The sequence below is a fragment of the Grammomys surdaster genome, unplaced genomic scaffold (assembly GCF_004785775.1).
Source record: "Grammomys surdaster isolate TR1022 unplaced genomic scaffold, NIH_TR_1.0 63, whole genome shotgun sequence".
Classification (NCBI taxonomy): Eukaryota; Metazoa; Chordata; class Mammalia; order Rodentia; family Muridae; genus Grammomys; species Grammomys surdaster.
Genome location: NW_021604565.1, coordinates 23,681,419 through 23,704,494, shown reverse-complemented (window position 1 = coordinate 23,704,494; position 23,076 = coordinate 23,681,419). Strand labels below are relative to the sequence as shown.

At 34.8% G+C, this 23,076-nt stretch overlaps 1 protein-coding gene across 3 annotated transcripts in view; it reads left to right on the top strand.

The window, feature by feature from the left end:
- Csmd3 (CUB and Sushi multiple domains 3) overlaps positions 1-23,076 on the top strand; it is a 1,130,934-nt gene that overhangs the window by 978,065 nt on the left and 129,793 nt on the right. For all 3 annotated transcript variants that reach the window (XM_028765583.1, XM_028765601.1, XM_028765593.1), the window contains 3 exons: positions 887-1,011; positions 9,588-9,684; positions 11,019-11,123. In XM_028765583.1, the coding sequence (XP_028621416.1) occupies positions 887-1,011; positions 9,588-9,684; positions 11,019-11,123 (327 nt within the window). The remainder of the gene's footprint in view (positions 1-886; positions 1,012-9,587; positions 9,685-11,018; positions 11,124-23,076) is intronic.

The window sequence follows — 23,076 nt, the reverse complement described above, 5'->3', positions numbered from 1 at the left end:
TTTCCATTTTGTGGATTGAGACATTTATCTTCCAAAGAATTTGAAGACCATTTTCCAAGGCACCAAAGATTCATGAGTTATGAATTAGACAATTCCCAGAATCCGAAAAAGGTCACTCATGAGATGAAACCTTCATCCAGTACATTCTGAAAGTGCTTGGAACCTCAAATTCAATGTAGATTTAAGAGGAAGAATATAGGACATATTGTTCTTTCTATTAGGAGATAAGCTGATAATAACCACATGAAATCTCTTCCTCCCACAGAGGAACATGGACTTTGGACCTAAATCCAGGAGGCAAATTCTAGGTTCATCACTTACTCTGAAATCTTTTGACCTCTAACGACTCTGTTCCCTCAGTTATGGAATGAAGAAAAAAGTTTTTATAGTCTGTTTGGACTGTTGGAGACTTAACTACATTTAAATTTAATGGTTATTATTCTTGTCATATGGAGTGAATTAAGTGAACATTTTCAAATTACTACCAAGATCAATATTAGATTTTAAAAGATATCATTACCCCCAAACCTCAGGAATAATAAAGGACATGCCAAATAACAATAAATGAAAAACTTCTCTGTCTGTATATAAGCATTGACCTACCTTATTTTAATTTTTATTTTCTGTGTGTGAGGAATACTATCAATTAAGTTTTAAAGATTATAACATATATGATAGTTATAACTGTATGATTTTAGTTATTCATTTTTGAATGCTGTATAATTAATTTTTGTAGATATTTTTATGGCATGTTTGAGTCTTAAAACATAGTGTGATATGATTTTGTTTACAAGACTGTTTTGTATTGGAGACTTTTGTCTGACCTTTGTTTTGTTGTAATCCTTTTCAGTGGAATTAACTAGCTTTCATGCTGCTTAACTTTCAGTGCCTTGTGGGGGAATTTTAACTAAGCGCAAAGGGACTATTTTGTCTCCTGGATATCCTGAGCCTTATGACAACAATTTGAATTGTGTTTGGAAGATTACAGTGCCAGAGGGAGCTGGCATTCAAGTAAGGATATTTATTTACTTTGTCTTATTTTTTTCATTTTATATTTGGAATTAATATTTTCAGCACTGACAAGTGCATATTATTTCTTAATGTTCAGCAAATATTTGGATTGACAAAAGTTTAATAGAAATATATTTACTATTAATATTTTTACCTGAAAGCACAGCAAAATTCCAGTTTTTAAGAAGACAATAACAAAAAACAAACCAAATTATTCTATTACACATAATAGAATCTTGAAATAAGGAGCTCAAGGGTTTTGTGTATCAGAGGTCCAATAGAGTATTCTCTGGCCCAGGTTATTTCCATCAAAAACTAGGCAAGTCTAGGGTAAAGATGAATTATCCACAGACACATTTCCAGTAACTTATCCAAGTAGAACCCATCTCCTAAAGTTTCATATCTCTGAATAGCCCAATGACTTATGAACGCAAAAGAAGAGTAATCAATTGAAGAGGTCAGAGCCCGCAAGATGCAATCACCTCTTAAATGAACTGATTTTGAACACTGCTGTCTAAGAGTAAGTCTTCAGGATAAGGCATTGTGAAGATAATCTAGAAAAAGACATACATAGAAGATGTTAACATTAAAACACGACAATTGATGACACAAAACCTAATGGTATGTTTTCAGACTATTAATATTCAGGGTTGCTTGATGGATGAACAAATAAACGTTCTCACTGGCAAGCCTAATGATATGGGTTAGATCCCTTCTCTCCCAGAAAGGAAAGAGATAATCAGCTACTGCAAATCTCCTTCACTTGTAAACTGTGGTACTTTCCTAACAAAGTTTAAGCACACACACACACACACACACGCACACGCACACACACACAGAGAGAGAGAAGAGGGAGAGGGAGAGGGGAGAGGGAGAGGGAGAGAGAGAGAGGGAGAGAAGAAGAGAGAGGGAGAGAGGGAGGAGGGAAATAAATAGATAAATAAATAAATAAATAATAAGTATACAACATGTTTTCAAAAATATTAAAGATATCTATGGGTGTGGAATTTGTACTACAGCATCTTCAAGCTACCAGCAGTCACACTGCTATAGAAAACTGACTTTCATTTTCTTAGCAGCTATCAATTTTCAATAGCTTTCAGATAGTGATGAAGCCTCAGGAACCTCTTCTTCTTCCTCACTAGAATCTTGAATGGTTTAATCCTGTATAGGTCTCGTGTAGGGGACTACAGCTGCTCTGAGTTTACACATGCAATGTCTCCATCATTCTGCAGGATTCTTCCCTTTCCTCTGACTTTTACATTCTTTTTACCCCTGTTTTTAAAATGTTCCTTAAGCTCTGGGGTTGGGGTTGAAATGGATGTCCCATCTATTGTTGAGTATTCCTACTCATCCGTAGCCACTTATGCTTAGCTGTTTGCTCAGATGTGAAAACTCTATAGGAATCACTGAAAAAGCATGATGCTTTGAACACAGTTGAGAGCATCAGTAGCATATGGGCATAAAGGTAACTATTTAGTAGGCAATTTGACAACATGAACATTGAGTAAAACAGCAGGAACAGGTTCCCACTAGGGCCAATGACCTCCCTATCCTGGAGCTTTTGACTAGTTTCACAGCATCGAGCACAAATTCTCTTTGAGGGACAGACCTGCAATCCTACTAACAAACAGTAACCACCATGCCAGTACTGCAGCAGTGAGTACATCAAGTCAGGCAGGTTGGTATTCCAGCATGCAGAATACTTTGTTGAATGAAAACAATGGTTTTTGTTTTTTGGTTTTTTTGATTGTTATTTTTGTTTTGTTTTATTTTTTATTATTTTCATTTTTCTTTTCATTCAGAACCCTGCATGGCATAGTTCTAGTACTATGAAAGGTATCCAGCAGGGTATTTTCCTAGTTAGTTTGAGGTTTTTGTGTCTATGTCCTATAAGGCAGTGTGGTATCTGCAGATATAAGGTTGTATCATTCAGTTCTGTTATCAAGCAAGCACATTGGCAATGACTTTCCTGTTAGAAGAGGCCTCTGTAGTGGATTTCTATGACTAGTAATTTATAGGGTGGTGTCCCATAGCTGGTGTTGAAATTTTGGTTTAATAATGCAGGGGTTTTTTGGGGGGGAAGTAGTATAGTTCTCAATACAAAACACCTCTGATCTTATACATACAAAATTAGCTGAAAAAGAAGTGGGTTATCACAAAGCTTTTTTATATACCCACCGTTTTAGTTAGACTAGCCATTTTTCTGTGCTCTTCCCTATTTCCTGCTTAAACTTTTATCCCACAGTGAATCTCTTTCTACTCATTTGCTATCATACCATATATATTCTTCTATGCCCGTACCCTCTTTAAGGCATCTTTCCCTCCTTCCTCTCATGATCCTTGCCTTCATTTCTTTAAAACAGACATTCTGAAAAAAAAAAAAGATTAAACAAAGACTTCAGGATTGTACATCCCTCCGATTATACTCTGAAATGAGAACCACATAGAACGTCTATTAGCTCATTCATTTTTAAGGTTATGAAGGACATTCTTGATTATTTTTATGTTGTCAGCTATTTCTCAATGATCATGTCCTATTTTTGGTACTCTGCAGTGTGGCTTTAGTACCTAATGCTCTAATCAAGCTGTTCTTCCATGAACACCTGCATGATTAAATCCTTTGCATTGCTGATCTGTGCATTGAGACAACACAGTTTAACATTGCAGATTCTCCTGTCACTCTCAAAACACTTCTTCCCATCTTAGTTACTACATCAATATTTTTATGGATCGTAGTACCTTTCCTTCACCCGAATCACCTGCTTCTATATTTAACCTTGTCTCTTCTTTAATGTCAACCCATCATTCGGATACCAATGTGCTCAAGAGTCTGAGGCCTATTTACTTCAGGTTGTGTCGTGTTCTTTGCAATGTCTTTACTTCTGTGTTCCCTGTGACTATTAAGAGCTAAACATGACTCAAATAATAACAGATAATAAAAACAGCAACAAATGACAACAATGACAAAAAATAAAAAAACAAGAGCTCCTCTTATTTTGAAAGAAGGACAGAATTAATGATAGTGTTTGGACCAATATAGAAAGCCCACATATCTAATCCCAGATTTACACTATCTAAACTAGCCAATGAGTCTTTACAGCTAAGTTTATTGATAAATTATCCAATAGTAATTTTATAATATTTTTCTCCAAGTGATTTCTCCATCATTCTCCCTCTCTCAGCATGCCCTAATCTCTACACAGTTCACTTCCTCTATCATTTTCTATATGAGGATGTCTCCAACTCCATTTACTTTTCATTGCCAGAAATCTTGAATTTTATTCTGACTTACATTGTGTCTAACAAACTGCACCAAGAGATTGTCTTTCACAGGTCTCTGTTCCCATTTGTGTTTTTCTCACAGAAGATCAAGTGGGTCTTATCCTTAATGCAGACGTATTCTCTCCAGTCCATTCCTGACAAAAATGAATACAAAACCAGCCAGCCAGCCAGGCAACCAACCAACCAACCAACCAACCAACCAACTTCTGAAAATGATAACCTCATACTATCACTTTCTTACTCATGGCACCTGTATTTCCCCATCATTTTAAACACTTACCAGAGCTTGTTCCTCTGTGCTCAGTTGTCATTTCTTAAAGTTTATTGTTTTTACAACATCCATTTCTGGAACAGTGTGACATCTGGTTTCCTATGAACACTATGAATGTTATTTCCTTTGTCTTTGATGTAGCCAGCATCTCTTTTTCTTTGCCTTAACCTTACATTTTTTTCTCTCTGAAACATATTTCTGTGATAAGCCTTCTATGAACTAGATAAAAGGCTAACGTTCTTCTTATATATTTTTATTAGAACACCAATCAGCTTTTCTTATCATCTGCTAATTATCTATAAGCCCCTGAGAACAATGGCCAAGATTGTTCTGGCACATAAGGAAGGGCACAGCACTACAATGTCAGTAAATATTATTTGAAAAGTCAATGGACACCTCCTCAAGCAATGGAGTTGGAACTATTTTAGAGAATTAGAAGTGCATAATAAACTAGTAAAGTTTCCACAGATAAACTGTAGTATATTCCTCGCCTTGAACAAACACCCTCAAAATTGTACATGTCACTGCCAATATAAAATCTTTAATTAGAAAGCACATTGTTTATTGAGTCTACCTAGAAAACAGAAGCTGAGTTTAGCAGGGTATTTAGAAATCTTATAGCATGAAATGTATCTCTTAAATATTCTGGAAGACTGCTTATAATCTTGAAAATTAAGTGCCCATGTGGACTCTATTGTTGGACATATCATATTTAATGCACCTTTTATATTTTAAATGTGAATATTTGTGGGTCCCCGGTTCCAGAGGGTGTCCCAGGATGATCTCTCTGCTGAGGACAGAGTGAGAACAGGGAGGGTCTGCTACCATCTCTGCCATTGTTGCCTCTGCCTGTGTCTCCACTGTCCGTTGTTCTCTGGCCAGGCTGGTGTGAGAGGTCTGGGCCAAAGGGTACAGAGCGTGAGCAGGGAGGAGAGATTGCTTGCCCCCACTGCTGCCTCTTGAGTCTCCGCTGTCACCGCTTGGTCACTCCCAGGTGCTGCACCTGTTTCTCAGCGCTGAGCCGGCCAGGGCTGGGCCGATAAGAAGCCGGCTAGCTGGCGAGGAAGCAGCTTGGTGCCCCAGGAAGGTTCCGGGAGAGCAGATCTCTCCCCAAGTGTTACAGCTCTAGTGTTACAGCTCTTGAGACAGAGACTCTCAGACACCAGGATGATTCTCAAACGCCCCTTTACTTCTCTAGAATAGAGCCCTTATATACAGTTTCAGGGGGATTAGGGTCTGGCAGCAGATAATGCCTATTGTCTTGGTCTGAGAGCTTGGAGATACCTCATCTACATGTTGGAGAGCCTGAGGCACTGTTCCTCCTGACTGGTGGTCACAGACCTCTCTTTGGGAGGGGCTGTGGAGGGCCAAAGCTGAATGAAAAGAATCAGGGCCTGGGGGCAAAAGCTGAACACCTGCCATCCAGATAATGGTCCGGGATTCAAGACTTGCTCAACCAGGTTCCCAGCTGCTTCTCCCAGCCCAGCACTCCACAAATATTTACTGCTATATAAGTAATATATAGGTTTAAGTAACATTTAACTTGGGGGTTTAGAACTAAACAGGTATGCATTAAGAACTATATTTAATATATTGGTTCTGAGTTGAAATGAATTAGGCTTTGGTAGAAAAAAAAATCAGAAAAGATTCTAAAATAGCCAGTATTTTATTATCGAGAGTTGTTTGGGAAAATGTCAACAGAAGGATCAGTTTGTCATTTTAATATGATGTGATATGTTTTGAGGAAGCATAGATTTGTTTATTTCCCTCTTTATTTTATCAGAGTGTACCAGGAACAGCTTGCAAGGGACTGTATTTAACAAGAGAACTATTTATTAAATCATTAAGAAATACTGATTGCATAATTATTATCAACATCAGTTTCTTAAGTTCCTATGATTCCAGAGTAAAGGGATAAAGTTAAGGTTTCTATGACTGCAATCAAACACAACCAAAATCAACATGAGACAAAGATTTATTTGGCTTACACTTAAATATTTCTATTCATCATCAAAGGATGTCATGACAGGAAGTCAAACAGTACAGGAACATGGAGGAAAGAGCTAATGCAGAAGACATGGGAGACCCAGGACCATCATCTTATAGATAGGACTACCTACAATGGATGGAGCCCTCACACATCAATCACTAATTAAGAAAATCCCCAATGGGCTTGCTTACACTCCAACTTATGGAGGCATTTTCTTAATTGAGGTTCTAGCCTACTGTATAACTTTAGATTATGTGAAGTTGACCCAAAACTATCCAGCATACTCTACCACAAAGCTATCCTGCTGCCATGGTGGCCAGTTTTATCCAGAACTTTTCACAATGCTGAAATAGAACCATAGGCTTCTGTTGTCTCTTATTTGACTTTCTGTCCTTGTCAGTTCTCTGTAATTAACCTGGATAAGAAATTTCAGAACACTGCCTGCTAGTTTTCCTGGCCATTTCATGCTTCTATATTCAATATGGTTTTCTTATATTAAGCTATATTTCCTAGACTCTCAATCACAAATGGTATCAGATGTTTGTGAATACCATAAAATAGCACCATGAAATGATTAGCTGTTCAACAACTAGAATATTATCTTCTAAAGGAACTAGAATTGAATATCCAAATCTTGTATCAGTATAGACATCAAACTAGCAATAGATCCTCTCCTATTTCAGGTCTCTGGGGGACTTCTTATTTTCCAACATTGAATAGAAGCATATATTTCATTGCTTTTGACCACATCTGTCCAATTCTTGCCTATGTGAATGTTTTGCTCTTTCATCTACTTTTATTTTTTTTAGTAGATTTTTTTCATGTATCTCAAGATTTTCCATTTAGTTACTTTTAAAAGATTCACCCCAACCCCACAAATAAGGTAATATTTATGAGCACCTCATTTTAGGATCTATTTTTTCTTAAATATCCTGATAGATCCAGAATTGATCAAATGTTCTTCCCATTTTATGTGTAGTAGGCATACCTAAGGATGCTTATATTTTGTTCTTCTGCTTCTATGCTCTGAATAACTCAGGGGAAAACAGAAATTGTTCTTGAAGATCTTGTATCAGTTTCTTGTTTGCATCACATGGAATCTAGTGATTTCCTGCATGTCAACACATGTGACACCAAGAGTTTTGCTGTCCCTTTTCTGTATCCTGTCTAGTTCGGCTGTACACTGCTTCTCTTTTCCACTCTTGTTTCCTCTGCCAATTCAGATCTGCACTTGAAGTCTTGATTATATTCCCCCTCCCACTTTGCAGTCCTTTAGTGGAAAACTGAAGGCATAATTATACTTTCAAGTGCATAATTATTTTTGTACTGTTTAGTATTTAATTACTCTCTCCTCACATTTCTCAGCTAAGATTCTGAGTTTTCAATTTCTATTACACAATAAGTGGTATACACTTAATTTCAATATACATTATCTAGCTTAAGTTTTAGGGAATCTGCGAATTAGACAATTTCCTCACTTTTGTGATGAATTTGAAGCCCTAGATTGACAGCATCGTTAGGCATTTAAATGTGTGTAGGTAGAGGTTACCAGGAAGTTTCAAACCCAGTGACCCTGACTTGTGTTTCCTGTGTTTATCATTAAGCTTCACTCCTTCTCTGTGTTCTGTTGTGCTTCTAACTGTGCATTCAGCTTTCCTCCTACATAGAGATTCTCTCCACTGTGGCTAAATTGGATTACTGAGAGTTCACTGAGTCCAGATCATGGTCTGATTCATCCACCGTTTCACACACTTAATAATTTCCTTCCTTTAGAAGCTCCTCATTACCTTCAGCTCAGATCAAAAGTCAACTCCTGCATGAATCTTTACAAGGTATTTTTAGCACAGTACAGTATTTTCTTACGCTGGACTAAAGAAAAAGACAAATTCAGAAAATAATTGGGAATGAGTTATTGTTTAAGAAAGTAATGGTTGGAGCTTTAATCCTTGTTGTTCTGGAACAGCGCATTAGATCAGGTGCCAATCATGCAGGCAGGATATCTCCTGCCATGTGGCACTCACCCCTGGAGCAGCAGTGCCAGCATCCACTTGAATAGGAGAGTGATGGAGGGTTGTTTTGCAGAAAAGAACTGTTTAATGAGTGGAATTGTCATAACTGTGTAGCAAATGAGTGCCTACACTTACAACAGAATCTAGTTAGTTAAAATGAATGCATTCTAATAAAATTCTCCCTTTCCTTCTTGAAAGCTACAAAGCAGTCTATAAAGAACAGAATAGAATCCACAGTTGTGAGTTCCATGGGTTCCTGGAAACCTCATACTGTGCCAAGTGAGGTACAAAAAAATAGCACATGTCTGTTTCTTTAAATAAAATTTAATAGACACAGAATCGTAGCCCAGTATTTGCCTTCTCACATGAGGGACCATCAAGGTGACTTCTATTCTTACTACATTAATAAAAATAGTCTTTGAAAGATCCATACAAATCTGTTATAGAATACTGCCTGTGGCTGCCTATATTGACAGTAATGTAAATATTAAAGAAAAAATCAAATGGATTTTATACATGGAAATGAGTTCAAGAATAAGCCTATGGAAAATGCACTGCAAAGTCCTCTGTGCTTATGAGCCACAGATCTGTTTATTTTCTTCCAGTAAAGCAAAGAGAAAATGAGCCACTAACAGAAGTCTAGTACCCCAAAGCATTAATGTTAGCTGGTTATTTAGAACATGAATTTGAATTCCTAGCACATTAAGCCAAAACATTTAGTAACAACATGTTCTGTAATAGAGACGTCAACTTCCGTGTTATATCCACCATGCACTCTGCCAGCTCCTCCATAAGCCTTCTCTCATATAAATTAGTTCATTACTGTAGACAAGTAATATAATGTCCAAAATCACTTTCTGTTGTAGACCAGTAATATAGTGTCAAAAATCAGTTTTTGTTGATCCATCTATGATAACAACAGGGATGTTGTCTGACCTTGTGATTTATCTTCTAGTGGTACTTCTAGACTGCGTATCTGTTTAGAAACATTATTTTTCACCAGAGACTGTTATTTTTATAGGTACAAGTTGTTAGCTTTGCTACGGAACACAACTGGGATTCTCTGGACTTCTATGATGGGGGAGACAACAATGCACCGAGACTTGGAAGTTATTCAGGTAAAAAAACAAATCAGAGTTCATTAAAAATGAAAATATAACCAGCAATACAGAAAAGGAATTAAGATAATTACAACAAACCCTTTCAAGTTTATTTATGAACCATAAACTATGACCTAAGTTACAAAAAGTTTAAAATTATTGAAAGGAGTGGTATATGTTCTTTGAAGCTTTCCTGCATTCTAGTTATAGTTTGCAAATATGTGATGATTCTTTTATACAAATATTATAGGTTATATGTATCATTGACATATGACACATATCATACATACATTGCCAGAGGTTGTACAGCTACGGTTAGATGGAGAGCCGGCAGCTGGAGAGATGACAGCATCAGAGTTTTAATTATTATGAGGCTCTAAGATGTAAGACAGCTCTGAACCTTCTGGCTTCTGTTTACCTCCTGCTTCCTTGATGGCACCAAGGACAACAGTCAGATCGGAACCCAATTCAGTATATGGAAGCAGTTCTCTAAGTGATTTTTCCCATTTTTTTCAAGCAGTCACCAGGACATCTTACAGGCACACAAAGCAAGTGTGAACATTCCCTATGAATCTTCCCCTATGAAATATTTCCTATGAATATTATGAGGATATTTGAAGCACTAAACACAAATCTACAGAACCTGTAGTTACTTTCAATGCTTGCTGTTTGAAACTGTGTTGAAAGAGTTTCTGAATAAATAGGCAGGAATTAATTTGTTCAGGCAGATATTTTATATTTTCAAATTCAATAATTGGATAGAACAAGGTTCATTTGCTTCAGAAGTTCAGAAATCCATTATAATACATCTGCGGAGAAAGAGGATAATATTATTTCAAAACTGGGACTTTTTGGAAAAGCTAACAATCAGCTTTGCTATCAGACTATAAGAAATATTAAGTATTCAATCTGGTGAAGAATTAGGTGTCTATTTTATTAATAAATGTGAATTAATGAATATCTACTCTAATCTAATACAAAGTATTGAATTACTGTGGTCTAAAGATTACTTGCAAATTTTTAAATAAACTTTATTTTTAACTCACTCATATGATATTGAAATTTCCATGAAACTCAAAACAACTTTCGGCCACACTATTTCTTTCTGTCTGTTTTTAATTTCAGGGAATTATCTGAAGTCATTTCATAGGTCACTCTCCTTGAAGACTGGGACAGTGAAATAAAATGGCATAAAGGGGGGAATATTTCTCCTAAATTTTCTCAAGTGCTTTTGAGCAATGCACAATTTTAATTACAATGGCTTGGCTGCTTACAACTTTACTTAATATCTTTATTGTTGCTGTGGTCTTTTACACATGACCCTTGACCTAACTTATCAATTGTTATTTCAGGGACAACAATACCTCATCTTCTCAATAGTACATCTAATAATTTATACCTAAATTTCCAATCAGACATCAGTGTCTCTGCTGCAGGATTTCATCTTGAATACACAGGTAAAGGTAATTTATTGATTCCAGGAAAGTTAAAACAGGTTTTGTTATATTCCAGTTTGTTTTTGATTTATCTTATTTTTATTTTATTATTATTCCTTAAATGCTTTTTGTTTTCTAAGGAGACATAGAAAAATTAGGGAATCAAATGTGATAGTAATTCAGGAAGAACTAGAATACAAAGGAGGAAGAGAAACCATAATCAAAATATATTGTATGGAAAAAAATCTATTTTCAATAAGAGAGAAATAGAACCTTCAGAGCAAAACAAAAATAACAATAAACAAAAAAATACTGTTCTTTTTATACAAATGACATCGACTCTGACAAAACAGATGTTCAGTCTGATCTAACATTGTTTGAAATTTTAAACCATTCTATCAATTCTGTTGAAAAACTTGTACATAGAAAATGCAGGAGTTTTGGCACACACAATTATTTTTTTATGTTTGGAGAAGAAACATGATTTTTACCCCTTTAATAAATTTATAAGGGTTCAGTACCCATAAGGATATGAATCAAAGCTCTGAAGTATATTCTTTTGAAACATCTTAGGCTGTCTGATAAGCAATTTCCATTTTAAATTCTCATTAGTCCCAGCAACCACTATTGTACTGTTTCCTTAAAAGTGAGTACTTTAGATGTTGCCTGTACATGGAACAAGCAGTGTGTGTTTATCTGTGATTGGTTTAGTTAACTGCATAAGTTCTGCAGGGTCCTCTGTGCTATTACATACCGGATAAAATTGACCACTGATTATTCTAGCTAGAAATATAACAACAGAATGTTGATTACAACTTTTATCCTCTTCCTGGTTTTAGAGGAACTGCCTTTTGTTTTTCACTATCCCATATGATATCTCTGGTGGGCATTCCACACAAGTGACAAGTGACAAGTGACATACTTCCTGCCTTCTTCCTGATTTTAGGGGAAGTAACTATGTTTAGTTTTCTACTATCTCATAAAAACCTCTGGTGGGCTTTCCACACACAGCTTTTATTTGATTGGAAGTAAATTACTTGCACACCTATTTTGTTGAGTTTTAAATAAAGCAACATATTGTCATTTTTTGCATCCATTGGTATGATCATTTATTTTGTTATTCATGCTATAAAAATGTGTGTTATGTGTAATAGTGTGTATTGTAAACCATCCTTACATTTATGTAATAAATTTAACAAGGTCATGATGCATAGATCTCTTAACTCTGTTACATTTTTCTGTTAGTGGTATATTGAATTTTTTGTCTTTCTTGTTCAGCAATAGCATTTACTTTATTGTTTACTTTTTAAAAACTGTGTTTTGGTGGCTTCAGTGGCAAGATGATACAGATATCAATAGTGAATTCTGAAGTGTTCCTTCCTATATAAATTGTGGAAGAGTTTGATAAGTGTTACATGAAGTCACTAAATTCATGTATGGACAATTCATTTATGCAGTCTTTTTCTAGTTTTTTTTTGTTTATATTACTGATTCAATGTCATTTCTATTTATTGTTCTACTAAGACTTTCCAGGTTTATTTTTCCTTCTGTGATTTAAAGTTTCTAGTATCTTTTTCCATTTTGTTCATTTATTAAATTTCTGCATATTTATTTACTGTGTCTTCATAAGTTCATTTAGAAAGTTTACTTGGTATCAGTATCAGTTCCTCCCCCTTTATGAGATTTGTAAATTGAGGTAAAGGACACTTTAATTACTTTTCTCATTGCTGTGTCAGAATATGTAGCAAAAGTTATTCAAGAGAGTAACAATCTATTTCCACCCCTTCTTACTTTCCAGTTAGTCATCATGGTAGAATTGGCACAGTGGCTTCATGGCAGTGGAAACATAAGCTGAGATGGCAATAGATAAAAAAAGTATGCTAGCCCAGAGTCAGTAAGAAGTTTAAATTCCAAGGTTCACCTAAGTGACACATTTCCTCTAGCTAGGCTCTATGTCTCCTAGGTTCTACAACATCCCCAAACCATGTTAGCACCTGGAGACCTGATGACCAAAGAAATCTGCCAGTATAATATCTTTTATATTCTCAACTTTAATGAAGTTGTAGAAAATTTCAGTTGGAATTAGAATAAATGGCTTTCTTGTTATAGAAACCATATATTGGTATCCCAATTTTTGGGAAAGCATTTAAGCAAGCAAGCAAACAACAACAAAACAAGACAAATAGCATAAAAGGGATTAGTCCCATTACTTGCATGCATATATGAGATGTTGTACTAATCCTAGATCAAATGTATCATACATGTAATTTGGATGTTTTATGAACAAAGAGGGATTGGTTCCTTTTAATCTAGAATGCACACTCCATGCAGACAGAATTGGAAATACAACATAGCTGTGTTTATTTATATCATTTATACCATAGTGTTCCATCATGTGTTAAGTTCCTAATATTTGATAAGTACTCCAAACCAATGTGGTTGATTAAATAAATGAAGGACTAAATCTAATCTTTAAACATAGATCATATCAAATATATGTAATTGACAAATGCCCACAAAAATATGAAGACATCAGTGTTTATGTTTGTGGTAGAATCTAGACTGTAGTTCTAGGCACAGTTTCTATTGATTATATGCATCTATTTCTTGACAGCTCCTCTCTATGTATTATCACTTCAACACCTCTTGGTTCAGGACATTCAATCCATTACTAAAACACAGTGACTTATGCTGAAAGTTTTGATAGAACACAATTTCCAGTGATAAGGCAGAGAACCAAAAATTATATACATGTACTTAAAGACTAGTTATTTCATGTAGCTCTCTATTACTTTAATGGTAATAGGTAACAAATTTAGTGACAGAGGACTTTTATTTTGGCACACTTAAGTTTCTGGTTCTCCATTGGATAGATTTGTTGCTTTTTGGACTGTGGTTAGGATGCCATCTGTCAACAAGAGGGAAGGTATGGTAGAAGAAAACCATCTCCTCATGGTTATGGAGAAAAGAAAGAAAGAGGAAAAGTCAGAGGTCTCAAAATTTTCTTGAAGATCATGTATCTGATAAGTAAGATCTTCACCTGGTTCTCACCTCTGAAATGTATCTTTCATTTCCAGTAAAACTATACCAGTGTCTAAGCCTTTCCCATGTGGATTTTTTGAGGACAATAATGGCTCAAACTCCTTAGTTAACCAATGCTAGAGTTATTATTCTGTGTTTATGAAGCTCAAAATCAATATATGTATTTTTATGAAAAACAAAAAACATGAAAAATATGTAAAGAAAACTCATTCATTTCATTTGTATAAAATTTGAACATCTTTTTTTTGAGAGACACAATGCTCAACACAGAATACTTAAAGATACTTATTCTACAGTCACCTTTGAAAAAATATTAATCTAATAGAAGAGAAAGAACAGTTAACAAACAACACATTGCTATCCAAACAATTATATATATAAATAACTATATGTAATATAGTAATGGTTTTCTATCATATATATTATATATATTACATAGTATATATATATATAATATATATGATAGAATATGCGGAACAATAAATGTATACATTCCATGTGTAAAGCTCACAGAATTTTCCAAAGACAAGGTGACATTTGTGCATAGTCTTAAAAACTAGCTAGAAGCTTAAGTTAGACAAGAAAGAGAATATTTTCAGTAGAACAAACGTCATGTTCATACAGAGCTGTGGAGCATTTCATGGAGGAGAACTGCATCTATTTTAGGATGGCTGGCACATAGGTTAAAGGAAGCAGTAGTAACTAAGGCTGCTGCTGAAGGCATACCTACCTGTCACTTTATTGCAGGGGATCTGGTTCAAAGCTTCCATCCATTTCTGTAGTCATGTATAATACAGAGTATAAGTTATCATAGTTAAAAGTAGCTTGAAGAAGCTTTATTAAGCATTTTGTGTATGGCATTTGCACCTCTATTATGTATTATTTAATGCAAAACAAATTATTATTTGTATACAGTAAATCTTAAAATATCCTTTGTATTCAATGGTTACTTAGATAATTTTGTAACATATTGTTGAAAAAGTATCATTTTTCACAAATAAGGGAAATTGATCCAGATCTTTTGAAAAATATAGGTGCTGGTAATATAATTTGGATTCTCAGATAAGTAAAGTTTTGGCTAGTCTTAAGGGAAATGAATGAGTAATGACTTCCAATGTCATAATTGTTGACTCTAAAAACCAATATCTTTTATCAACAGATGTATATCATTATAGATATAATTTAAGTATCTTAAATCCTCATATTTGCTTTCAAAAGTAGTATTTAGTGCCTAGCTCTAGGAAGGAAAAAGAAATCAGAAGAAAAATCAAAAGGAAATGAATCTATTAGCATAATGTTGAGAAGAATGTTCAATATTATTTGAGAAATTTTAGACTATTATCCAGTAAGGAAATGATAAGCAAATATTTTGAGCAGTGTATCATTGATCATCCACATAGCAACATGATAGCATTAGTTTAATGCTCTCTTATAATTGGAGCAAAACTCTAAAATCTTCCTGGATTAAAGTAAATATAATTCTAAATATCAACTAATGCTAACACTGTAATTAAAAAGCCCATAAACATAGTTAAATAATAATTTTATCACATCATAACTTCTTTGGGAGATAATGACCTTTTTAGTTAAATTAAATAATTCCCTAATAAACACTATATTTGGTGATATTGTCTCATTAAAATACTTCAGGTCTGTGTGTTGGTTTTCATCAGTGATTAAAATAGAAAATTTAAAGCATATGATGCAATAGATTAGGATGAAAAAGTTACAGATCACAAACAAGTGGTCACAGGTAGGAGAGAGGACAGGATAAGAAAGAAAAAAAGGGGGTTAAAAATAACGCTCTAAGTTGTATGCAGTAAATCAGTGCCTGCAGAAGCCTAAAGTTCTTTTAATTAGCTGGAAAGCACTGGAATAGTCTTCATGTTATACTTCTGTTTTCTAATCAATAATGTCGTCAGCATAGTATTACCTAACTACCGAGTCTAATTCTAACGGAATAGTGGTAAGTGGAACAAGATAGTTTAAAGATGAAGTAGATCTTTACAGAATTAAAATCACTAAGTTTTACTCTGAATAAGGAGAAACTTAGATCCAAGAAGCAATAACAGATGTTTGAGTCCAGTTAGAAAGGCCGACTAGCAGTGAAGCTGATAGGGGATCAAGTACTCATGCTGCCTCTGTGGTTTGGATTTGGAACCTGGTCAAGGAGTGACAGGAAGGCTGCCTGCACACTCACTGAGAGCTCAATGGAGTCACTTCATACAACGCAATGGACTCAAGCGTAGGAACAATTTTTGTTTTCAAGTAATACATTTTGTTTATTGAAGAACGCATACATTTATATCAGGATTCAAAAAATGTTTTTTAATAGGCAAATATCTAGTTTGTGGTATTGTAAGAAGCTATATATTCTTGAAGCAGATTACATTACCTAGATTTACAAGTTTCTAAGTTTTGCATGTTCTGATTTAATTAGATACATTATGACAAAGGCACCATGAAGTTCTCGTAAGTTGGCATAATTTTTTTCAGTCCTGACCCAGAAAGGAGATACTAATTTTCCTTTCTCTTCTCTACTATTCTGTCTCTCAAATGTTGGTCCAAAATCCCACAGATTTCCCTTGTACTAGGATTTCTTACTTTTTCTCTGAAGTCCTTTACCTTGCTGTGTGGGTGCTTACAAATGTTAAGGTGTTTTCTTCTTATCCAAATCCCTCCTCTGAGCAGCTGCATGGATTAAAGCTTCTCTGTCTGGTTTATGATTTTTATTTTATCAAAAATCAAAACATACACAAGATTAGCAAATGAAGAGGAAGGAGAAGTTGGAGGAAGACTGACATATGAGAACACAGATTTTTTTAAAAAATGTGAAAATGGACATAGAATCATATTTATGATAAATATGATATTTATCATAAATGTCATATCAAATATGATTTCACATATTTACTGAAACACTATGATATGTCAGTATATGTGCATACTATCTATTAATCGAATTAGGGTCATTGGCACACTTATCACTTAAAACATTTTTTCTTGTGTTTGTTGGGAATTTTAGTAAATTTTTGACCTACATGTTTGGAAATATGCAATTCCATGCTGTCAGTCACTGGTCCCTGACCAGACATGCTGTGAAATATTACAAGTTACTCCTATAGAGCTCAGCTTCTGAAGTCATTAGCTATCATCTCTCTATCTTCCCACCACACTTTCCTGCCTCTTACAAATTCAGACTTTTTACTTCCACTACATCAATCCTTTTAGCTGCAGTGTATGAATGAGGATGTCTTTTTTTGTGTTTGCCATCTTGTGTCTAGCTTACTATACTTAACATCCTTAATTCCATTGCTAGTGCCACAAATTACAGGACTTAAGGCAATTTTTAATGGAAAACAAGTTTCTCCTGTGAACATGCCATGTTTTTGGTTTTCTTTCTGACAATTATGTTGACTGTTTAACTTGGCTTCTCTTAGGAGTTCTGCAATGGGGATACATCATCTTTCTTCCTGTGTGTTTTCTTTCTTTGGGTTAATAGCACTGTTGGATCTGCTTGATCATATCGTAGCTGAAGATCCAGTGTTTTGAGGAATACCTATAGTGGTTTCCATAATAACTGTAATGATTTACATTTTGACTCAAGAACTACATTTTAAAAAAGAACTAAATTAAGAAAATACATATAACAGAATTTTTATGCACTTGGGCATCTGGAAAGATAACTGAGTGGTGCTTATGTGGGGATGATAGTTATATTAATTCTTTTTGCATTTGCGGAGAACATACCTCTTTCACTGTATGTCTTTGGTAATTCACTTTTGGCAACCACTAAAATAAATGTTCTACCCACACATTAACATAAGGGAGGAAACACAAAGGAGAAGTAAGAATCTCATAATACCACTATGAATACTAGCAACAGATGCAGAAGGCTTTGAGGTTTTCTATAAAAAAAAAAATTTCTTTTTTTTCCGAGAAAGCAGACTTTTACTACATCTCTAAAGGAATATTTTAAATAGTAGAAGTTTCAGGAAACATGGCAGGTGTTCTGTCTTGAGAATCAAACTTTTGGCTAAGATTACTTACATAAAGCAATGGTTTTACCCATCTGATTTGTAAAGAGAAAAAAAATATAACAATCTAGATTTCCGATAAGACAATTACTACATAGAAGAAAATCATCCTGATTTTTTCCCTTTAAACAGCAAATGCTTGCACATAAGTTAGTTTTTAAAAGTTGCTTGCAGTCCTCTTTCTCCTTTTGTCCTGGGATTTTAGCTTTGAAAGGTGACCTCTGGTAGTATACTCATCATTTACTGCAGACAAAATAGACCCTCCTTCTGCTCAGTGCATCTTGTTCACATCTTCATATTTTCAGAAACTGTAGATATTTGAAGATTTCTTATCACGCTGTCTCTATATTCCATTAAATAAAGACTGAAATCTCAGAGTCCTTACTCCAATAAGAATTTACTGTATCATTTTTTATAGGCCTTTAATAGTATTCTTCCACTTGCATGAAGCAAAATTATATTTTATTTATGTATTTTTTTAAAGACTGTCTGACTTTGCTGTCACATCCTTACGCAAGTCCTCTCTTGGTGAAACCACTGTGATACTTTCTAACTCTATGATTCTTTTCTATTACACAAACTAAGCCTTGGCCTCCTTGACCTAGCTGTTCAAACACAGAACTTCTTGCTCTGTATCTTAGATATTCCGGCTTTGATGTCTTTAAAAATAGAAACCTAATGTTGTTATAAATAAGGATTTATTTATTTTGGCATGTGTGTTTATGTACATTTGGTTATAATGGTTTGACAGCATATGTATAGAGGTTAGAGAAAATTTAGAAGAATACATTCTGTCCTTTCACCCTGAAATCTTGGTGACTGAACACAGGTCATCAAGTTTGTAACGGGTACCTTTACACGCTGATCCACTGTACAAGTCTTCTTTACATACTTACCATGCCGCCCTCGTTATTCCCTCAACATATTCTGAAAACTCAAGATTGTGTTGTTAATATTAGAGAATAAAAGACCCGATGTACACTCTCATTCCACATATCCTACTGCCGATCAGATGTGCAGAGATAAAAATATTCTTGTATATTTAAAAGAAATAATGTATGTAAACTTTCAGAAAACAATGAATTCCAGGAATGAAAATAGAATGAAGATTTGAGAAGTCAATAATATGAAGGCTGGAGAAGGGGCTGGTGTGGTGGTCAGGGAAGGCTTGACATTTAAGTATACTAAGAAGTAACACAGGGATACATCTTGCTGACAAGAAAGACAAGGGTTTAAGGGACCAGTCAGAACAAAATGCAGAAACTAGAAGCTTGAAGGGAAAAGAGACAAAGAATGAAAGGCAATGAGGAACCACTGCCTCAAAAGCATCATCTTTAGTATGACTGGAATGATACAGCATTAGAGGAGAGGCTATAAAGGTCTCCGATTTTCAAGGTACTGCCATTTTTTATAATTATTAATGGTTAGATAATGATTTTAATTATAATCCTTAATTTATCTCTCTTAATGAGTATTCGATGACTTTTGGAAGATATGTTTCACGTTTTTATTTCCAACAGAGAACAGCACAGTGTGATGTTCATTTACATCCTCAATAAATGACTGTCAGAAAGCAGACAAAAGTGTATATGCTAATCCAAGAGAGTTTATTGCTTTGGGTAGTGGCGGGCAGCACCACGACATTTTCATCCCATACCCAAGCATCTCTCAACAGCCAGCTGTAGCAAATGAGCTAGTTTCCAGTATGTTACTTTTCGTTTTCAGAGATACATCTTTTTTTATTGAAAGGAACATATAGCCACACTATAAAGCAGTTAGATAGGGGACCAGTTTATGTGTATGGGTGTTGCCTGTGCATGTACATCTGTACCTCATGAATACCTATGGTTCTAGGAGGGCCAGATGAGGGCACATTTTCCCAGGAACCAGAGGTAACAGACTATTGTAAGTTGTCATGTGGGTGTTGGGAATTGAACTCAAGTTCTTTGGAAAACTCTTAATTACTGAATGATTTCTCTCTTCAGCTCCAAGGCAGGAAATACATACATACATACATACATACATACGTAGATACATACATTCATACATACATACAAACATATATACGTGTGTGTATAATATTTTATGTTTATTTATATTTAATACTTTTTTTCCAGTCTGTTATTATGCCCCTTCTGCTCTGTCCTCTGACAGTTCCTCATCCCATCCCTCCTCCCTTGTCTCCAAGAGGATGTCCCCAACCATCCCCATACCCTGCCAGGCATCACTACTCTCCAGGGCCTCTAGTTTTACAAGGGTTAGGTGGATCTTCTGTCACTGAGGTCAGTAAATTACTTTTAAAAACACTAGATGTAGAAAACAATAATAAATTCTTTTCTTTTGGTCTCTATATAGTAGCTTGTTGAGCAACTACTTAGTAAAGAGATAGATATATCACTGCATAAGAGAAAACATGAAGTGTAAGGTAGACAAAAGCATCTAATGAGAGAGGTGGAACACAGTTGGTGAAAACATGAGTTTGAAGTATGAGTAGTATATTCATTATCCCATTGAGAAATAGAAATCATGCAGTAATTCTGCTTAAACAATCAACTGTACTGATAGAGGCATTCCTATAGACTCTAAGACAAATTCCCAGGTAAGTGTCTCACATTTCTTTAAAAGTAAAGCTAATTCTTTTGTTATCTTTTAATAAAAATTATGTCCTTATGAATTCAATTTATATAAAAGCATATTTTAAAAGAAAATTTTAGTACGTATGTCTAATGGTTTAGTTCAATTTTCATACACTGTAGTTGAAGCAAATGTGTTATTTTAATAGATTTTAAGCAACATTTTATAGGTATATCGGTTTATATGCTAGTAAAGTAATTGGAAATGTTTTTCATTCACATTGCATCTGGCATTTAAACCATATCAAGACCAACTGTGAGCATCTAAATTTCTGAATCTCTTCTGTGCTGTTTACCACCTCCGTCATCATTATTGTAATGTCATAGTGAAGATTATGTTGTTATATTACTGTCATCATTTTACCTCAAAATCCACATACACACACACACACACACACACACACACACACACATACACGGATGCATGCGCACACACACACACACACGCACACGCATACACACACACATGGATACATGCTCACATACACACACATGCACACACACAGACAAGCACATACATACATGCATATGCATGCATGCACACATATATATAATCTCAAAAGAATTAGTTGGAATTACTAACAATGTATTTCAAATATGAAAAGTGAAGTTTAACGAGTAATCTCAGTCCCGGAAGTTTTTAGTTAGCAAGTAACACAGAGTATCAGAAATCTTTCTTTCAGTATACGTAATCTTTAGTCAATCTTTGTGGTCTTTTTCTATACTTTCCATACATATTGCTTCTCACAGATAAAACACTTCATTAACTGTTAGAATCATTGCTGAGCATGTATTGAGTGCACAATTAATGCAGGAGACATTAATTGTGAGAAAGGACATTTTGACAAACCATTACAAAATAGTTTAAGCATTATTAATCTAGTTATGCTACTCAAAATTTCTCAGATAACTGAGCATTATAATCATTTTGAAGTCCCTTAGAATCGCCAAGGGATATCGAATGTCAGAGAATTCTGTCTGTTCTACTGGGACTCATATGAGTGCTTATATTTTTACATAGCCCTTTGTGTTAATTCCACCATGGTCAATGGGTGAGACTGTTCTGCATACTTCAGGTAACACTCAGAGGATGTTGAAATTCCATCTTTTTGGTCAAAAATGATGTAGAGCTCACTGAAAACAACCAAAGCAAACCAAATAAAACCAAACAATACCAAACAATACCAAATTCCTATCTATAGAAACTGAACAACAGTAAAAACACAGATGTAGGTACCGTGTGGTTTTCAAGGAGCCTACTGGATATACCTGAATACAACTTTGTAGTTAGTTTAAAGGTTTTTGCCTTTAGAAGCCTAATGATTAAAAATGTATTTCTTAGAATCCAGTCTCTTCAGTTATAATATGTATTCTAACTTGTAAGATTGTTTTAAATTAAATGAGAATATCTATGTAAGTTGTTTATTAAAATTTGAAGTGTACTAAATCCACCAAAATTATTTCTTGCTAGAAAGGTAACACATACAATGGGAAGGTAAATAGTAATATTTTATTATTTTATTTTATGTGTAGGGATGTTTTGTCGCATGTATGTCTGTACATCACTTGTGTATCTGGCACTTGCAGAAGCCAAAAATGTCAGATCATCTGGAACTGGAGTTACATATGGTTGTAAATCACTATGTAGGTAGTACTGGGAACTGAACCGAGGTAATTTGACTCCTTCTGGCAGCTCTTAACTGCTGAGCTATCTTTTCAGCTTCCAAATGGTATTTTTTCCAAATAGTATTTTAAATGTTGGAATATTTAATTAAGAGCTTGAGGACTCAGCAAATACACCATCACATAGAAAGAGTAAGCCTATTGAGGGGTTACTTACAGAGTAGTCTGTTTTGGATTTATGAAAGATGCCCTTAATTTTCAAACTGAACTATGCAGAGCACAGAAGGAGGCATGCAGAGGCTGTCAGTTCATGCCAGAAACTCTGACTCTCATGGCAACACTGTGATGTGCAAATTAAATGTTGGCAAATGAGATCAGTGTGAGGTCATCGGAAGAGGGCTGTATCCATTTAACGAGAGAGGGCATTTCTTTGAAATCTGACCTTGTGCTTTCGTTTTCATTTTATAATATACCACTTCTAATATTTCTATGGTTTGTGTAATTCACCTAGAGAGGTAGACTTTCCATTTCTTCTGACTTTTAGAACATATGTCATTTCTTTAAACTTCTCAAGGCATACATTTAATAAAGACTATATATGGCAAACTCAGATTTGACATTATCTTAAGTGGACAAAAT